A 20,279-nucleotide genomic window follows, 5' to 3' on the forward strand; every position below is an offset into this window, starting at 1 on the left:
GGGGAAAAAAAGATCTCGCAAAGTTGGAATTGATTGATTGAACTTTTTAGTCCCACCCAGTCTGCCATTATCACTGCAGCCACGCCCACCCAATGGACCACACCCAGCCACACCCACCCGGCACCCGACGATGCATAAGTGGGTTTTGGGTTGCAGTTTGGGCACTCGGTCTCTAAAAGGTTTGCCATCACTGGAGTAGAGCAGCATAGAAATACCAGTAATAAATAATATTTCAAGTGTACTAGATCATAGTGTGTGCTGTATATACTCCATTACATGCTAAGTGTATCTGTGGGATATCTTTTACTGGCCAATCTAGGCACTGAGAAGGGGCTGATTAGCACAATATTGGGTTGGAAAAGAGAATGCAAGTCACCCAGCCATATTCTTGATAAGAAGATACTATATATTAAAAGAGAGCCAGTTTGAGGTCATGGGTAAGGTGTTGGCCTAGGAACCAGGAGACTGTGAATTCTAAACATCCCTTGGCATGAAAGCTGGTTGGGTGACTGTGGGCCAGTTCCTGTCTTAGCTCAACCCACCTCATAGGATTATTCTTGTGGGGAAAATAGAAAATCCAATAACATATTCCTCTATCAAAAAGAACAACTATTTGGGGGCTGCTTTGTCAAAAACTGAGTAGGGAAGGAGCACTTGAATGTTATTTTCAACTGTAATAGGTATGAATTGATCTGGAATCTGTAGTATATCTCCCAATAATAGAAAGAATGTTCTGTGGATCCTGAAGGATTTTAAGAAGCCAAAAAGCCTCTTTCAGGCAAGCCTCAATTAAGAAAGAGGCAAAAAATAGGAAATGTTATAAATAATAGAGGTATGTTAAAAACAAACAAATTCCAACCCTTCTCCTCCTGCTTGCAGGTATCCATCACTAACACTATACTGTGCTGAAGATGTCTAACAGCAACACCACACAGGAGACACTGGAGATAATGAAAGAATCAGAAAAAAGATTGGTTGAGGAATCTTTGAACAAAACCAAATTTGCATCCAGGTCACCAAGCAAAGAGGAGCCTGAGAAGGACGGGGAGGAGAGCAGCGTACGGCAAGAATCTCAGGTAATTGGACATAATGTCTCATAGATAGCCCATGAAAGCCCACAATTGACTGGCTACAGACCTTGGACTTAATTTTCTAATATCTTGGTCAGTTATCTTCAGTGACGTTGCTAAATTAATCCATTAGAAGCTCCATAGAACAGGGCTTTTCAACCTTTTCACCCATTGTACCACATTTAGGATATGGCAACATCCGAGTACCACCAGGCGCCTAGAAAGGTGTCAAAAACTTGATGACCCCCCCCAAAAGGAAAAAAGTGATAAAGTACAGGTAGTCCTCGACTTACAACAGTTCGCTTAGTGACTGTTCGAAGTTACAATGGCACTGAAAAAAGTACCCCCAAGCCACAGCCGAGCAAGACACTTGCCTGCTCACCCAGTGGCGCTCTTCCTCCTGTCCGAGGGTTTCATTATTGTAAGCATTTCTGTTGAGAATTGGCAGTGGGCGTGGGGTTGGGAGGTGTTTGGTTCTTATTCCCCCCCATCTACTGGGTGGTTGCAGCAGGTTTTGGTCACTTCACATGACCCTGGGACACTGTGACCGTCATAAATATGAATCAGTTGCCAAGCATCTGAATGTAAATCACAAGACCCTGGAGATGCTGCAACATTCCAGCTGATCGGCGCTTCTGGGCTCAGCAGAAGTGCCAGGATCAGTGCTGCTTTCCAGCAGATTGGTGCTTCTTCTGGGCTCAGCAGAAGCGCCAGGATCAGCGCCGAGCTCCAGCTGGAGCCTGGTGCTGATCCTGGTGCTTCCACTGAGCCCTGACAGCCCCAAAGAAGCACCGATCAGCTGGAAAGTGGCACTGATCCTGGCGCTTCCGCTGAGCCCTGACAGCCCTGCAGCTCCAGCCATCTGTCGCTCAGGCTTGTGCGGTGCTGCCACCGGTTCAGCTCATTTCCCTCCCCCGCTACCACTTTTCTAGGATGGTCGCGTACCACCTGCCAGGTGCCAATGTACCACAGGTGGTACCCGTACCACTGGTTGAAAAGCCCTGCCATAGAATATATCTCAGTTTTACCATCATCTCCTGCTTAGACATTTCCTGCCCACTTAAACAACTCATCCTCTTCCTTCCATCCCTGAAAGTCCACCCAAAGTACTAATGTGACATCACCTCCTCCTCCATCTTCAAAATCTGAAATAGAATGCCGTTTCATTTATTCACATATTCATCCATTTCTTATTTTGGCTGTCTATTCCACCCCTATTTAAATTCTTAACAGCTGTTCCTTCGGCCATTTTTTCATCTTTTTTTTTTGTATAAAAGAGTTCTCCTTCCTCTCCTTCTCCTCCCCCCCCCCCATATAACCCCATCACCACCACCAAATATCAGTACAATCTAGAATGGACTGTTAATTCAAGGAATAAGAATTTAGGAGCTCTATTTAGTATTGTTTATTAGAAGAGAAGTTAAGGTTCTAATGCAAGAATTCCAGCGAGCATCTTGTTTTCAGATGAGATGACTTTATTATAAGAAATTTATGGAAGCAAAGCTCTTGTCTGTTTCTTCCTGCCTTTTTGATTTCAAGGCCTGGAAACTTGCTCTTTGTGAAGATGGAGCACTCAACATGTCTAATGCTAATCCTCATGAGGTCACACCAGTATTTAATCATATATGAAGTCACCTTATTTGTAGAGTTATGCGCCCATTCCTGGAGTGTAGTGCAAATAAAGTAATGTTAGAAATTGCTACCATTTTACTTTATGTGATATTTGGTGGGGGGGGGGGTTATATGAAATTCTTTCAATTTAGTGTTGCCCTCTTGTTCCTGTAGTTTTTTTTTTTATAGTAATTCTTGTCTACAGGATTTGGAAGAAAGTCTGAGTGGGTCTAGTAAGACTTATTCCGATGTGTTTGCCACCTTAATGGGCTACTTCTGAATTCTATCAAGAAAACAATAATAAAAAGACCCTTCTAAGCTCAGAATCATGGTGTATTGGTATAGTGCCATCCCTATTCAATGTTATACAAAGCAGTTTAATAAAAGTGCCTGAGCACAAGGATATTGTAATTGGAAATTCAGTAGCATTGAAAGGCAGTTGATGGGAAAGGTGAAATTGATCTTAATATACAAGTTGCAAGTTTTGTTGCTGCTACATGCATAGTTTTCATTTTAAGCATGATAAGTGTAGGATTAGCAAAATCTGGACAGAAAAGTTGGGAATTAAAAGTCAATTTAAGGGAAGGAAGAAGGGCATTGGGACTGGAAGAGAATTGAAGTCTGTTTTTAAGCCCCTGTAACTAAGTGATACAAATTTTGTTTTGGACACAACATATTTCTTTACTTGAACTGCATTCTGTTTCTTCATTTGCCCTTTTGATGTTTAATTTGCTGTCATCAGATCTTTTTGGATTTTCCCTAAACATACAAATGACTCAGTTTTTCTTAAGACTCTGGTAAGTGTGTTGTGGAAATGACAGGCTGTGTAATTTTGTGATGTGAAGTAATCAACTAACGCCAAGCCTTTTGGCTATTACATTTATACTTCTTATAAGAATTTCAGAAATAGGCCTAGGACTGACAGTATCTTTCCTTTGAAAGAAAGTATATCGTTCAGTAGAGAAACCGCCATCATTTCTTGGTGTAATACAAAAAATTTCTTTTAACATGATGGAAACCCAGTCTTTTATTATTAATTGGATGAAGACAGAATGTGTTAAATGTTCAGCATTGTGCCTATGTTAATTCTGAAAAGCAGTTGCCTCCTCCTTCATATGCTAAACTAATAGTATATATCAGTGGTAGCGAACCTATGGCATGTGTGCCAGAGGCGGCACTCAGAGCCCTCTCTGTGGGCACGCACGCCATGCCCTGGAGATGGCAATCATCCCTCTTCAACCAGCTGCCCGCTAACTTGGCGAGGTCCCACATGGCCGGATGTATCCCACACCCATGCGCTCACTGGCCTCTGTGTGCGGGGGCTGATGGTTTCAGGCAGCAGCCACCCCGGCCGCTGCCTCACCTTACCCTGCGACAATGGCACCCCGCCCTGCCTCGCCTTGCCTCACCTCACCCCGCAGCATGAGCCTCCTGCCCACCGCCCCACCTGCCAGAGACCCCCTGGATCTCCCCCAACCCTGCCCGGCCCCCACAGGCATCCCTCCCCACGAGCAACACTGAGGTGATCACGCCCACCTTGGCCATACCCACCCAATCTGCCATGATCACCCCACCACGTCCACCCAGTGGGCCACGCCCACCTGGCACCCAGCGATAAATAAGTGGGTTTTGGGTTGCAGTTTGGGCACTCGGTCTCTAAAAGGTTCGCCATCACTGGTATATATGCAGTTTGACAAAATGGTAAAGAAAGGAAGAAGAGGCATAGGGCAGGCTTCTGGTGCTCTATGTAGATTTCTGCTGGATGAAAATTTTGGGAATTTTATTTCTATCCTACTTGGATAAACACAAGATTGGGTAAAGCTAATATGGGAATCCTAAAAATGAAACAGTAATTTAGTCCACTGAGTCCATCTTCCAAGTACAGAAACCTAATTTAATTTATTGGCAAAGTGAATTGACAAAGAGCAAATGTGATGTTTTTCAACTCTGGCAATTTTAAATCCTGTGTAACTTCCAACTCCCAGAAATCTGCAACCATGTCTAGCACATCCAGTGAAGGAGAGTACTGCCATTTCTCTGGGTAATTGATTCCATTGTTAATTGTGCTTGCTGGATTTCAACTGCTATGCCTTTGTCATTCATCTATGGACAGAGAGGTAATTTCTCCAAGTCAACAGTGCACTTATACCAGGGGTAGGCAACCTTGGCTCTTTTATGACGCGTGGACTTCAACTCCCAGAATGCCTGAGCCAGCAAAGTCCACGTGTCATAAAAGAGCCAAGGTTGCCTACCCCTGACTTATATCTATCACCCCTGCTTCTTTAAGCTTTGGGGATGCTTGGGAGGCACATTTTTACAGCACATACTCACATTTTTATGATTTTTTTTATTAAAAGAAGATTTTACTGAGATTTAAACAAATTACAGAAATTTGGAAGAAGAAAAAAAATTATAAAAAGGTAAAAGAAAAGTGAAGAATTAGGGGAAAAACCCCCAAAAGAAAGTTGTCTAAAGAAGCAACTTCTAATCTTTGCAGCAGTTACAAACATAGCAATTATCACCTCCTTCCTAACATATTGCATATCATAGTTCCCTTCTTCCCATAAAAATATTTTAATTAACAAAAATCATGAAATCAGTTCATTTTTATCCACTTTCAGCAAAACAAATATATGAATAAAGCGTTTCTAGTCTTTTATGAAAGTAGTTGTAGTTCCCTCCTTAATCAAACAAGTCAACGTGGCCTTTTCTGCAAACTCAGCCATAACATGTTCGTTCATCTCCTAGCATATGACTTAGTATGTATAAAGAACGCAGAGAATAACTTTTCACCTTCTTCCTATTCCCATCTCTTTTTTTTTCTCCTTAAACAGAGGAGAACATCCAATCACGGACATGCTAGAAAAAGAGCTAAGGTAAGAGATTCCGGTCCGTGTCAATCTCTTCATGTTGTTCTATCGTTATACTTCAGAAGATGGTGATGTAACACTAAACCTGTTTCCATCCTTAATTCCAAGTCCCAGCCTTCCTAACAAGGTGCCAGATTCAGTACTTCCCAGTCTTGAGTTCATAAACGATTTCAAGGCTCAGAATGCCACTGCTATTGCATTTTATTCCTAGGTCCCGCAAGGATTTTTTAGGTGTGTCCTTTGAGTAGCTCACAGGCACTTTATCCAGCCATCTCAAGGTGGGAGGCTAAGGCCCCTATTCTCTCTGTGGCTAAAGCACAACTGTAGAGCAGACAGTTTTTGGAAAAGCATGCTGAAAGTTATCCACCTTCTGGAAGCCGTGTGAACATGTTAAATTTGTTCTAGTTCTGGCTTTAGAATCTCATTTGTTTTAGCTATGTCTCGGTTGTTCTGTTGCATACAATAAGTTAGGGTGTTGATGGAATGCCCTATTATTAAATCTTTCCCCATCTATTTCCCCCCCCTGTACATAGAGGAATGCCACACTGTGAGGAAAGCCAAGCTCACTTTCATTTTGCCTGGCATGCTTGTTAACCACATACTGGGTTTTGTTTTCCTTTTTTGGTTGTGAAGGAGAATTCATTCATACTTTTCGGCCACTCCAGGCTGAATCGGTGCAGCCCAGAGTTCTTATCTTGTTTTGCTTTGCTGGTTCCACTCAGAATCGTGGTGCTGCTTACAAAAATTATAAAATAAATAAATCTAAGCTTGCTACATCTGTAAAAACAGGGTTGACAGGAGTTTTACTTTTTATAATTTGAGAGTAAATCACTACTGAATTAAAGCTTGCTCTTTTAGGCATTTGTCCTGAATGCTTTTAATATTCCTTACATTAGTAAAGGCCTCCAACTGGTAGTCCTTGGAGTCAGATTAATTTATTTCCATTTATTTATATGAAAATGTGTACAGTACATTCTCAAGAATCTGTATTTCACCACGTGGGCTTGACCTATGTAAAATATTGTGGGGCATCACCATTCCCTGCCCCAACCTCCCCCCCCCCAAAAAAAAATATCTACAAGCGGTCTGGGACAAAGTTTTATTTTTAGCATATTTTTCAATGGACCTGGCAAACCACCCAGAGTGGCTATGCTTGTTGAAAATACATGTAAGGTGCCAGCTGTAGAATGATAGGTTTGGAATTAAGACAGGAAGAATCTACTTATTTATTACTTACTTTTGCTACATCTTTTCAGGCGGGGGATTATGTAATGAATTTGCAACTGAGAAGCTCAAATCATGTATTTGTCCTTTAGGCTCAGGTAGAAACTGAGGTCAGATGGAGCAGCAAATTGTCATATAAAATGGGACCCCATCTAAGATGCCAAGAGAAGAAATTTGTCTCAGTGATGTGCTTACTAATATTGATGGAGATGATACCCTTTGTATTGCTCCATGGCAAAAAAAAAAAAAGGAATCTTATCTTTCTGATAGATAGTGCTACCTTAATTACTAGTAGATGACTGGCAGGTCCATGACACATCAAAAGGAGGCTGTAGTCAGCTGCATCTTAACTTCAGAAGCATTTGTGTGTTTGTTTGTTTCAGTCAAATTCGAAACTGAAATTAGTGAGGAGCTTGGCTGTATGTGAAGAATCCTCTAGTCCCTTTGTGGATGGGCCTTTGGAAACCCAAGTAAGCCAAACAACAACTAAATACCCTTTTCAGGTGGGGGTGGGGGTAAAAAATCCCTTTCAGTATTAATTATTTCTGGCATAGATTAAGGTAAGACATCTTGAGCAAAACTTGTCTGAACCAATAGCATCTTGTGGCAACGCGATAGCCAAGTTAAAATGCATTAAAAGTGATATTGATATACCATTGGCGTATCGGTAAACTCCAATGGTCTGATTACAGTCTTCTAGTGCTTCCAAATAATGTCTACATATTGGGGGACTTGAATATCTCCTTCCTGTAGAACAGCAATCTATGCAGAAAATGATACAAACTATGATCATCCATATATAGTAAAGCACCATAGATCAGGTAGGGTGCTATAGGCATTGGGTGCTATAATAAGAAGACAAAATCAAGAATGGTGGCACATACTGGAGAGGTGATTTACCAACCCAGTAATGTAGATTATTCAAGCAAGTGAGCTATGCTTAGAAAATATCAGTGCAAAATCCACTGGGCTGTTAACCTATCTGATCTGGAAAAGACTTCCATTTTCACATCTAATTGATCATTTCTTGGTTGGCTCCCTAAGCAGAATTTAATGTTTTCTTAGTGTGAAATATCACATTCTTCCCCCCCCTTTTTTTTTTTGGGTGGGGTAAGCAAGGAAAAACAGGGACAAAACAACCTGGCTAGTCTAGCCTTCTGTCCAATTCAAATCAATATTTTTAGTATATTTATTGTTTGCCTCATATGTAGGGAACGTTGATAGCATACAAAAATTATTGATTCCACATATATTATATACATTTAAAGCTCACATACAGATAAGAACTTAGCCACATGGAGAAGGGTAGGCCAGAATCTTCAGTGATTGGTGGCCAACCTGACCCAAAGTAAAATTCCTTCCTAGATCCAAAAAGTTGATCATACGATGCTTCCAGCTTCTGTTGATTGCAAAGCATCAGCAAATACAGCTTTTGTCCTGTCATTAGGATATCATACATTTGCACATCAGTTGCCCATCTGACAAGGAAGATGACAAATCTGCAAAAGATGGTCCCGAAAAAGAAGAAAAAGAGAAAAACAAAGAGAAGGCCCCCAAGAAAATGTTGTCTAGAGGTAAGACAATCTTAGGTTCCAGTCACATCTGCTCTTCGTAAAATTTCAGGCCCCTGGACGATGGCAGTAAATTAATAAAGACACATTTCCTAAAAACTTAAAAGTGAATTAGTAACACGTTTTAATAATCCTTGAAGCTTGTGTAATATATTTGATGTCATTCAATTTGTTGATCATTTATTTGTTAGTTGCATATCCTGCCTTTCCTCAAGGAATACATAGCCATAATTTTCCCGCTAAGCAACACTCCTGTGAGGTAGATTGGTTGGAGTGATGGAACCGGGCCCAAATCATCCAGTCATTTTTCTGTATCTGAGCCTCCTCGTCTGGGTCTACTCAAATCACAATGTGTTGATTAGCCACTATATACTCTCATTGAAGACACAGTAAAGAAAAAAAATGCAGCCTTATATAGTTAGAAAAGTTTAAAACTAATGCTGTTATGTTTTTTAAAAATCTTAATGTGGAAGAGCATGTAAAGACTGCGATTTGCGTGAAAGTGCACACTTTGATAATATTCCCCATTGCCAATGAGAGAACACTTAGATTTCTTCCCACAAAAAAACTTCCCCTGGTGATAAGATTCAGTGAAGGCAGAAGACCAGATTGGAATGAAGATGTACATGATGAAGTTTATGGTTTCACTGTAGCAAATTATATATAAATATCTCTGTGTTTGTACATGCGCATATGCGCATATATGTATGTATGTGCATATATGTATGTGTGTGTGTATACACACATACACATATACATACATATATGGGTAATGTAGACATGTGTATATACACATATGTACACAAGTACATATACACATGCCACATAGCTGTCCTACGCAAAGTGGTAACTGTCTATTTAGGAAACCTCAGATCTTTTTCTTTGGGCCATTTCCATAGTGAGTTGAGGAAGTTTCTAACACACAGGACAGAGCTATACCAAATTCCTGGTTCAATCCCTCCATCCTCTTTTCTCTCCTAGGGGTGAAAAATGAAAACAAAATTCTCTCACAACTTTGTCCCAAATTTCCTCCATGTACAGATAGTCCTCGACTTACAACCGCTTGTCTAATGCCCGCTCAAAGAGGGTTACCTGTAGATCTTTCTTTCTTTCCACTGGCACACTACACACAGACTTCACCATCTCAGAGCTGTATGAAAGTATTTTAGAATTATTCTTGTAAGCTTAGATAGCAATACATTTCTCTTTGCCTCCCCCTTTCCGCCCACCCCCGGCATCAAATTTAAAAGAACTAATAATCCTGAGGATTAAAAGAGAAGAATCTGCCATTCTTTAGCAGAAATAACCTGCGAAACTGGAAAAGCTATCTTCAGATTTGCATGAAACAATTATCCTATATATCACTCAGTATTGGGGATTCCCGTGTCCACATTTTGTCAGCACACAGAGGGTCTAAGACTGAGTTATATATGTCAGTCATGAGAAGGCATGTGAATGAGACTTTGCTTTCCTGGAGAATGCCATGTTCCAGCAGACATAGCTTAGCAAACATACACACTTCCACTGAGCTGCAGCCCACTAAATAATTGCTTCCAATATTTAAACTCTGTTTGTTGATGTTCCACTGAGTTGCTTGATTTAAATTGTTCATTGGTGTGCAGAAGTATGAACTGGTTGGTTAAATAGACCTATAAAGCACAGATCCTACTTAACCAACCAATTCACCTGGGCTGGGAACTCTAAACTCTGCAATTTGGGATGAAAAGAATGAGAAATTTGAATAAAAGAAGCCCAAAACTGCTAACAACATCTGAGTTTGCTTTCTGCTCCTCTGAGATGAAAAGACTTTGTAAATAATGCTGAACTTAACATACTTCATTATAAAAACCTGGTGTGTGATGATTTGTCCCACACAACTTCTTCTGATGGATTAGTGTAATTTTTGTTAATAGCCAGGTTTGAAGATCAAGCACTGAGGCTTGACAATTTGCACTCTAAGAAAACAAGATTGCTCTATTTCTGGTCTATGTCATTTTATAGTAATGATAATGATGATCCCCTTCACTACCTTAAGAAATATTCAAATTCATTGATTACATTGATAAAGGCTGATACTTTATAACAAGAATTCAGGGATGTATTATAACATGCTTCAATCAAATAAGCCCTTTGTCTTTCTGTAGTCTGGATTTATATATTCATCTTTTAGGAACTACACAAGGTGAAAGCCCTTCCATTATGGTGGAATGACTAGTAAATAAAATAGTCACATTGAAATATTTAAAATTTAATATTTTAATTTAATTTAAACTCTCCAATTTATCCTCATGGTTTAAAGTTGAATTTAAAGGGAGAAGTTTGGAGTGTGGAGTGAAGTGCATGTAATATCTGACAGAAAATACCTCATAGGCTCTCAACTATAACTTTACATGAGTTGGACTATAGCTCTCATTGTTTACTCTTATTCTGAGCAGTATTTTGACAAAAGGGAATTATAGTGCAACATTTGAGTATCCAAATGGATGGAAAAGATTGTACTAAAATTATGTCCATTCCATTATCTGCATTAAAGTGCTTGAATGCAAGATCCTTCCTTCCTTCCTTCCTTCCTTCCTTCCTTCCTTCCTTCCTTCCTTCCTCCCTCCCTCCCTCCCTCCCTCCCTCCCTCCCTCCCTCCCTCCCTCCTTTTTTCTTTTTTTTTCTTCTATATGTAGGTCATTTCTTGAGTCTGCTTCTGTTGTCTGTTATAGATTCCAGCCAGGAATACACAGACTCCACTGGAATAGATTTGCATGAATTTTTAGTAAATACACTGAAGAAAAATCCAAGGTAGGTTCAGGAGCGGTTTTGTTGTGGATCCTGCAACTGCATGCAGAATTAAAAATAAGAGGCGCATATATAACCAAGGGTAGTGTTAGCTGCCAAAAAATCTAACATGTTTATGTTGGTATGTGTCTGCTAAGGGTAGGATGGAGCAGCTAAGCAGCCTTCCATGCCCTCCTGAAATCATGGAATGATGTAAGTATCGAGAACATGAATTACATATAAATTAAGCCTAGAGTGTCCTCTCAGTTTACTTATTCTTGCTACTCCCAAGCACTTACATGCTTATCTTGCTCTGGAAAGTCTTGAGCTTGACACAGCAACGGTGAGATCTGGAATTGGAAGGGAATTGGGCTTTGACTAAGGCCCAGGTTCTTGGTAACAGTGCTCCAAGGAATCATGATAATAGTTCTTAGACTAGTGCTGATTGGTCTATGACTTCATTAGTATCTTCCTTTCCTTTACCATTACCAATTTACCATTAATGGAAATCAGAATATTTGTGAGAACTTTCCCCATAGTCTGCCTAATCATGTAGTCCGATATAACAGGACAACATTTGGTAGAGTAAGTTGACCCTGTCGGTAGATTATCTGAAATATGTAATAATGAATAAAATCTCATTACGTTTTTCTTAGCGTAACATGATGTTTACAGGTTTCCTACTCACGTTGTTACTGGACTGTAATCTTAGCTTTGTTACATCATTCATCTGAGGCTTTAGAAAATTACGGAAAGCTGAATCATTAATGATGCAAGCATGTTGCTACTTATTTGCTTGCTCATTTAAATTTTTGCGGTCTCTCCAGAGGTGTAAGAGGGATGTACATAACCCTGTAGCATAGGTGGGATAGAGAAAATGGGACTGGCCTAGAGTTACTAAGTAAGCTTCATGGTTCCAATGGGTCTTTAAGCTTGGTCTTAGTCTTTCTCTAAAGCTTGAACCACTGACTAGGCCGACTATCTAGCAGCACAGACTTTTATTAAAATAGATGCATTGATACCCTACTATGCTACATTTGTATACTAGCGTATCTTATGTACTATAGATGAAAGAACAGAAAGGGGGGGAATGGATATGAGTTACACAGTTACAAAGAACAGTGTTAATTCTAAAAATCCTCCTTTAAATAGCTCTACTGTGCTGCTGCTATTTCATTAACAAACAGCATCGGAACTGAATGTCTCACGGTAGCCATGTTTTGATATACCGTTTCTCTTTAATAATAGAAAATGTATGAGAGCCTGTGGGCTACAGTGTTTCTAGTCTCTATGCAGAAACGAAAATGCCTGAACAAAAAAAAGTACTGCTTTTAACTTGCTACATCTGTTTTGCATCTGTCAGTGCAGAACAGGTAACAGCGCCTTTGTTGTTGAATTACCTTGAGCTTTTAGCTTAATATTAGAATAAGAGGAGGACATAAATCTGCAGATTTTTCAAAGAGACTTTTCTTTCCCGCACTGAATGTTTTGCTTTATTTCTCCCATGATTTTCTTTGACAGGGATAGGATGATGCTGCTAAAATTAGAACAGGAGATCCTGGAATTTATTAACGATAACAAGTAAGTAATGTGGGTTGATTTATGAGTAAGGGTAACCGTAGAGACCACAAGCTTTCTTGTCTTGAGATGAAAGTCTTCCATTTGATGAAAATGCAGGCGCTCTATTTCCTTCCCCTCTTTTCCTCAACAGATTAAAAGTTAGTACATTTTCATGTACGACCCAGTCAGGTGTTGTTGTTTTTTTTAGGATTGATATAGAGCAGCTATGGAGTTTCCGTGTTCTCCATTTGTTTAGTATTTTTACAAATAATTCTTTAAATGCTGCATCTGGATTCAGAATAATGTCTCTGAATGTAGTAGATGTTATTCCCAGTTATACAATTCTCTGGTTCGTAATTGAACCAGCAGCATAAAAATATAAAGCCATTTTGGTATTTTTTTTCCATTTTTTCTTTCTCCAAGCAGCTTAGCGTAGCTTTCAAGATTCTTCTTCTCCCCCCCCCTCCCTCCCAGTTTTATCTTTGGAAATATTCTCAATCATTCAGAAGGCATTACAGTTAAATGGGGATTTCAGCCAGGGCCTTCCAGTCATAATTGGATCCACAAACTGCTGCAGCACAAAATTTCAGGGCATCCCTTGGGGTAGAGGGTGTCAACCAAGTTGAGGGGGCAGTACCCTCCGTGCAGTCAAAAGCCATGTCTTTTTTTATGGGCAGCATTTTACCTTTTTCACACAGCCACCCTAATTGCCACGCGTGTGAACACCTCTGCACACATCGCAGCTTGTACAGTTTTCTCTGAACTCAACATAATAAAAAGTTGATATAAAAACAAAGTCGGCTTATCATTATCTTCTCCAGCGTTAGAAACATCTTCAATTGACTGTGCAGCTATTCATTTATTTGTCAAAGAACTTTCCAGCCCTTTATAATAAAGCTATCTTCAAGTCTATAATAAACATGTTTGCTAAGCCTCAGTGGCCTATAATCATTGTGTGTGTGTGTGTGTATCGTATATGTAATGTAATCATGTAATGCCCAGCCAATTTCTTAGGATTAGCTGAAAATCACAGATTCAGCAGGTTAAAAGTACTGTAATATGAACAGCTCTGACTGGAGACTTATCGATTTGCAGCTTTGATTATCAGGGATCGTTGTTACTGGGTCCTTATAATTGGCCAAATCTAATTACAGGATTATTCTGATCATAAAATGAAATAATTTATACACTCAACTATCCTACCCTGACAATTGTTTGTTTGGGGCAGAATATACCAAGATTCAAGCAAGAGCTATAATACGGTTCATGCTTTAGGTTTATTTCCCTCGGTATTTACATGTCCGTTGATGCCAAGTGACATTGAGCAGCTTACTACATAGAGATACGTGCATATAATATTAACATTGTAATATATCGATTTTTAAGTCATTATTCCTATAGCCCGTACACATGACTTGAAATGGATTGGTTGCGCAAGCCATTCATTGCATAAAACTATAGGAAGAGTTGCCTCAGTGCCTATCCTAGAAGAGTCCACATTACTCCCAGGTGTACTAAATGAGCTACTAGTAGAGATGATAAGATTTTTCTGGGTTACTTAAATTGTCAATGATTTTTAATAAACTTTCAATATTGTGTGAGTAAGGCAATATTACCGAGTTGCTAGTGATGCTTTAATTGCTCGCATTGGTATTAAATGAATGGATGCTTTCCACAGTAGTTTAGCTTGACCTTTGAATCTGTTCAATTTGCTGAATGAGGGTGTCTCTGATAACTCATCCCACCACTTGCCATGGAACTCATGATGAAGGTTGCCCACATGTTCTGTTTTCAGGAAGATCTATTTGAGCATTACTCATTTGGAAACAAATATTTATTTGTTCTGTCCCCATTTGGCACCACATAGATGTGTTATAACTACAATTCAAGAATGATCACAAGAAGAAAGCCCCATCTGGAGAGGGCCAGGTTATGGAAGACTGTAAATTGAGGAAGGCAGGCAGCAATTGATGGGAAGCTACAGGTTGTTCTTGACGTATAACTGGTTGACTGCCCTCCCCCCACCCCGCAGTTACCTGATTGCAATTCAGGTATTTGGCAATTGGCTTGCATAACTGGTTCCAATGCCCCATAGTCACATGACTGCAACATGCAACTTTTTTTTTAATGGGGTTCTGGCATTTTTTGCTGGTTTCTGGCAAAAAAAACCCCCCACACCATTTGGAAGTATGGATTTGCTTAAGAAGCACATGATATACTTAAAAACTACTTAAAAACTCACTTTGCGACTGTTGTAAAAAATGGTCATAAAATCAAGTCTGTCACGAGGTGCCTCGACTTAACATCTGAAATTCCAGGCTCCACTGTGGTCAAAAATTGATTCTAATATGTGTGAGTTTACTGTTTTGTTTTCAAGTAAAAAATTGAAACCATTAATGCGACCTTCCCAGTCTAAGTCTGTCAAGAAAATAATAAAATAGTATTTTAGATGGTAAAAGTTAATTACTGATTCTTGTTCTTGTCACACTGTACGTGCACAGTTCTAGGTTTTTCTGGTTGCTGGGTTTTCAGCTGCAACAGAAAAGGAGACTGTGTTGACAAATAAATGTTTAGTTTTGATTTAGACTTATCAAGAGATGCTGAAGATGTCAAAAACGAGTTATTCTTTTCCTCAAATGCCCTTTTCCCTTATACCATAGCAGGATGTTCTCTGCAGATGGCTATATTTTAGAAAGTGTTTATGTCCATTGAAGACATCCTGAATCTGTTATTGCTCAGAGTTAGTCTTTCTCTTTTCCAAGTAACATTTTCTTTCATTTCATTTCATAGGCCTAGGGCATTTCATGTAATGGCATGGCAATCGGGAGTTTGCATTTTTCATTCTGTACCTAGTTTGCCAGCTTTTTAAAGTCATGGTTGCTTCATTACTCCCTTGCCCCCTTGCTTTTAGTAAACAATTTCAGTATAAGTTATTCTGAGATGACACTTTTAATTGAAGCAGCGTAGTGTTTCCTGGCTTTAATTTTTTATTGTCTTATTCTTTCTCCTCTTTCCCCTTTGCCCTTGCTGTGGTCAGCAATCAATTCAAGAAGTTTCCTCAAATGACCTCATACCACAGAATGCTTCTACATCGGGTGGCTGCCTATTTTGGCATGGACCACAACGTAGACCAAACGGGGAAAGCTGTGATTATCAACAAGACCGGCAACACAAGAATGTAAGGCAAGAATGCATTTCAGCTAGGAAGGGGGTGCTGGGAAATAAATGACATTCTTAGTCCTTTAACCTTTCTGTTGCTTTTTGAAATAGTCAGAGCTCTTTCTAACTAGCTAATCCTACAATTGTAAAGTTATGAGATACCCTTAGGACCATCATATTTTACTGCTCCTTGTGCAGGCTGCTTACAGCAACCTTGAGATTATTTTTGTCTTTCCTTCCCTTGCTTTGCCTAATTGATTAATATGACAGCAGTGGAATATATCAGTCAAAGTTCTTTGTGACAACCTCTTCTCCTAAAATTGTGACAGGCAGCATGGTGCCCTCCAGTTGCTTGGAAACTTCTATCAGACACACAGCCCACATATCCAAAAAGACACACCGCTCCTTTCCTGATCACAAACCTTTCCCCCATTCTTCTAGCTTTTCCCATTGATGGAAGAAAAGCACCTAAAATGCTATGACTTTCTTCCCTATTTTCTTCCTTCCTCTTCAGCAGGAAACAGGAGATGACTTTTCCTCTCTGTTTTCTACAGGGTGTGCTGGAGTTTCCCAGAGCACTCCTGTAATTATGTTGGCATTAATGTTAGGTAGCACTTTAAAACTGCCCTGTGAAGGGCCTACCAGCATGAGATTTTGTTTTGTTGCTGTTGTTGTTTTTAATTTCAGCATCTACAGGCCACAAGTTTAGAATCCCTTCAAAAAGACACCATTTGGACACTGGGCTTTCTTGGCAGCCTTAAGGTTATAAGTACCCTTGGGCTGAGGAGGAGGCAGGGAGCAAAAGCCAAGTGTAAGAACACAGTGGAAGGTGGATGAGTTTCTCTTGACACAGGTTGGACCGGAAATGAATCCAACCTCTTCTGCCCCCCCCACCTCCCAATAGAGAAACGGCTCGAGTGATTTTTTTGAACGATTCCAAATTCTCTACAGGTTTTCAAATTGAAATTCCTCATTTAAGGCAGTAAAGAAGATTCTATGTTGATTTGCTGGGGTAGGTTGCTTTGCAGAACCAACAACAACAACAACAGCAACAAAGGTGAAAATGCACCTTCTGTGAGATTTTTAGGCTAGAGGATCCAGTTCCTGTGCACGTAGCTAGAAAGAAAAGAATAGTATGTCCCACTGAGCATTATTTTTTATCAGAAATAGCACCTCAGTGCCAAACATGATTTAGGAAATTTTCTCTGGCTTCACTGAGACAAACATTTCTGAGTCCCCCCCAAAGCTTCTTATTGGGCCAAAGCTTGGTAAACTTGGATGCAATTCTGCTGCAAGTATAAAGCTTTACCTAGATAAATTTTGAGCTGATCTGGATAGTATAGGTAGACCAGTATTAAGGATTGACCAAAAGTGGTCTGAAGGGAAGTCTCTTGAGGGAATGGAGAGGATAGCTTGGCAGAAATCTGGCATATGGCAGTTGTGAATCTAGTATCTCCTCGTAGACGCTTTGGGGTATTGGGCACATGAATAAATCTTTTAACTTCCTTTGCATCCTGACTGCTTCACCATCTCATCTGTTAAAAATTGGCTTGGGTCTTCCCCGCAGTCCTGAGCAGAGATTCTCTGAGTACTTTGTTGGGCACATTCTTGTTTTAATCCACCTAGTGTGGTCTGCATTTCCATGCACCGGTGCACTCAGATGGACTGTATACACTTCATTGGACTGAATATTCATCATATAATTCATTACATTCAGCATTCACCGTGATCAGAAGAAAAAAAGTCATTTCCTGGGCAAACCTTCAAAGAGGTTACATGCAGTTCAGATGGCCCTTGCCCAAAGATGAGAAGAACACTGATTTTTCCACCCTAATATCTCCTCACAGGCGCATTGATGTATTGGGCATGTGAATAAATCTTTTACTTCTTTTACATCCTGACTGCTTCACCATTTCATCTGCTAAAAATTGGCTTGGGTCTTCTCCGCAGTCCTGAGCAGAGGTTCTCTGAACACATCAAAGATGAGAAGAACTCTGATTTTCCACAGAGGTTTATCCTCAAGCGAGATGATACCAGCATTGATCGAGATGATAATCAGGTAGGAGAGGCCAGATATAACTTTTACCTGATTGCATTCCATAATTAATGAAGCACAACAATCATTTTTATTAGCTTTCATCACTTGGGCTTGTTTACTGACACTGCTTGTTTGCGATATTTTTTTTACTTGGTTAAGTTCCCACAAGATGTTTTATATCATTCAGTCAGAATCATATCTGCATGGAAAGCAGCCTTCTCTAATCTGATGCCCTCTGGCAGCGAAGGGACAACCACCTGTAATTCCTAGTAGCATGATACAGATTTGGGTATATTGACTGGGAATTTAAGAAATTGCAGGAAGGCTGGTGAAGTGGCTTTTGGTGATTTAGTTTTCAGAATCGTATTTTTTGAAAGGGTTTGTGGGGCGCTCCAAGAAGAGCTGGAATGGATTGGAAAGTAACAAATTCAACTCAACATGCAAAGCGTTAATTACAGAATCCAAAGTTTGTGTGGACCTACGTGCAATCTATGCCTTTTCCTTATTGCATTAGAACAGTGTTTCTCAACCTTGACAATTTTAAGGCATGTGGACTTCAACTCCCAGAATTCCACAGCCAGCAATGCTGGCTGTGGAATTCTGGGAGTTGAAGTCCACATGCCTTAAAATTGTCAAGGTTGAGAAACACTGCATTAGAACTTGGGGCAAGTCACTTAAGCTAAATGTGGACAGATTCAAGACAAATAGATGAAGGTAGCCCTTTATGCAATGTAGTCATTAGTGGAATTTGGGGGCACTGGAGGTGAATTGTAGCTCACCAGTGTAGACGGCCTGGCAACTACTTGGCACATCAGTGACCACTTTTTACTGCTTCTGAAATCACAGGCAGTATCCCTTAAATACCATTTGCAAATAATCAACTGAAGATAACCAAGATGAAGGAAATAGCAGTGAAAAATCTATGCAATCTATGCCTGTGAGCTTCCAGAGTGTATCTACTTGGCCACTGGGTAACAGAAAATGGTGGAAAGGTGGGCTCTGGACTTGATGCAGTGGGGCTCTTTTTATGGTCTTATATTTTCATTGAATTAGAGAAGAGTAAGGTCTAGCTTCAATTGTTGAACCTGAGAGTTAAGAACCTCTTTTTATTTTGTGAGATTATTTTGATTCTGGTGAATTAGAAAGCAAAGAAGGGAACATTCTAAATTGTTATTCCTTTTAACAAAAAAGGATAGCTTGAAGTTTAACAGGATACTTAGATTTAGATATTGTGTTATAATTTCAGAGGTGAGGTCATGTTGTGCATGCCCGACTACCAGTTCCATGGACTGCATGGACTTGGTTTTATACATGCAAACTATGATGATTGAAAGCAAAATAATTGTTAGTTTTTGTTTGTCAAAAGTGTTGTGATCAAGGGCTTTAAAAAATTTGCTTGCTAAAACCTAGAAATATTTTCAGAGCAAACTAATTTACCCAAAAAAATCTACGCAGTGTGTTCTGCTCTCAACCAGCTTAAAAGTAATGGCTGATTGTATGCATAAGATTTACTGCTGGGTTTGGCACAGAGTAAGGCTGTAACTGAACAAAGTTCTATTTGTCATTAGATTAGGATCCCACTGCAAGATGGACGAAGGAGCAAATCCATAGAGGAACGAGAAGAGGAATACCAGAGGGTTAGGGAACGCATATTTGCACGGGAGGTAAGCGTGGATACATTTTCATGGGACCCAGAAGATGTTCAATATTCTATGTATCCATAAGTTGATTTGTGTGTTTAATCAAATACTGAACATTCAAATGGGTTCACAGACACCGTTAGAGGACGACCACCAAATTTCTTCATAGCTGTATAGGTAGTCCTCCACGTACGACCACAATCGATCCCGACATTTCTGTTGGGAACTGAGTCTGTTGTTAAATGAGTTTTGCCCCATTTTATGATCTTTCTTGTCACAGTTGCTAAGTTGTTAAGTTAGTAACATGGTCTGGCTCCCCCAGGAGTTTGCAAAAGGTGATCTCATGACCCTGGGACACTGCACAAATGTCATAAATAAGGAGCCGGTTGCCAAGCGTCTTGATTTTTGATCACGTGACCACGGGGATGCTGCAACCGTCATAAGCGTGGAAAACAGTCATAAGTTACCTTTTTCAGTGCTGTTGTAACTTTGAACGTTAAATGATCTTTTGCAAGTTGAGGACTGCCTTTTTTTTTATAGATCTTCTGCCTGATTGTTATAGCCATAGAAAAGTTTTAACAGGGCTTTGTGGAGATGTTCAGATACGTCTCGATTTCAGCCCGCCATAATCATTGTCTAATGAGATTTCTTTCCATTTCTGTTTCAAATTGTGCGGCTCCGCTTGATGGTTAGTCGGGACAAAATGGATTCCTGAACGAAAGCAGGTGAGTAAAGCTTGCGCACGCTTCCTTCTGATCTTCAGTCTTTCT

General features: G+C 39.9%; 1 protein-coding gene across 1 annotated transcript in view; it reads left to right on the forward strand.

Annotated features, from left to right (window-relative positions):
- The window catches only part of R3HDM2 (R3H domain containing 2), a 77,070-nt gene that overhangs the window by 4,440 nt on the left and 52,351 nt on the right, over positions 1–20,279 (forward strand). Inside the window, exons 2-11 of the mRNA XM_015816352.1 lie at positions 880–1,076; positions 5,516–5,557; positions 7,159–7,245; positions 8,223–8,349; positions 11,058–11,136; positions 12,634–12,693; positions 15,710–15,850; positions 17,782–17,890; positions 19,438–19,533; positions 20,203–20,234. Of these exons, the coding sequence (XP_015671838.1) occupies positions 912–1,076; positions 5,516–5,557; positions 7,159–7,245; positions 8,223–8,349; positions 11,058–11,136; positions 12,634–12,693; positions 15,710–15,850; positions 17,782–17,890; positions 19,438–19,533; positions 20,203–20,234 (938 nt within the window). The 5' untranslated portion in view covers positions 880–911. The remainder of the gene's footprint in view (positions 1–879; positions 1,077–5,515; positions 5,558–7,158; positions 7,246–8,222; positions 8,350–11,057; positions 11,137–12,633; positions 12,694–15,709; positions 15,851–17,781; positions 17,891–19,437; positions 19,534–20,202; positions 20,235–20,279) is intronic.

Source organism: Protobothrops mucrosquamatus, unplaced genomic scaffold (genome assembly GCF_001527695.2).
Source record: "Protobothrops mucrosquamatus isolate PMUCROS unplaced genomic scaffold, P.Mucros_1.0 scaffold434, whole genome shotgun sequence".
NCBI classification, from domain to species: domain Eukaryota; kingdom Metazoa; phylum Chordata; class Lepidosauria; order Squamata; family Viperidae; genus Protobothrops; species Protobothrops mucrosquamatus.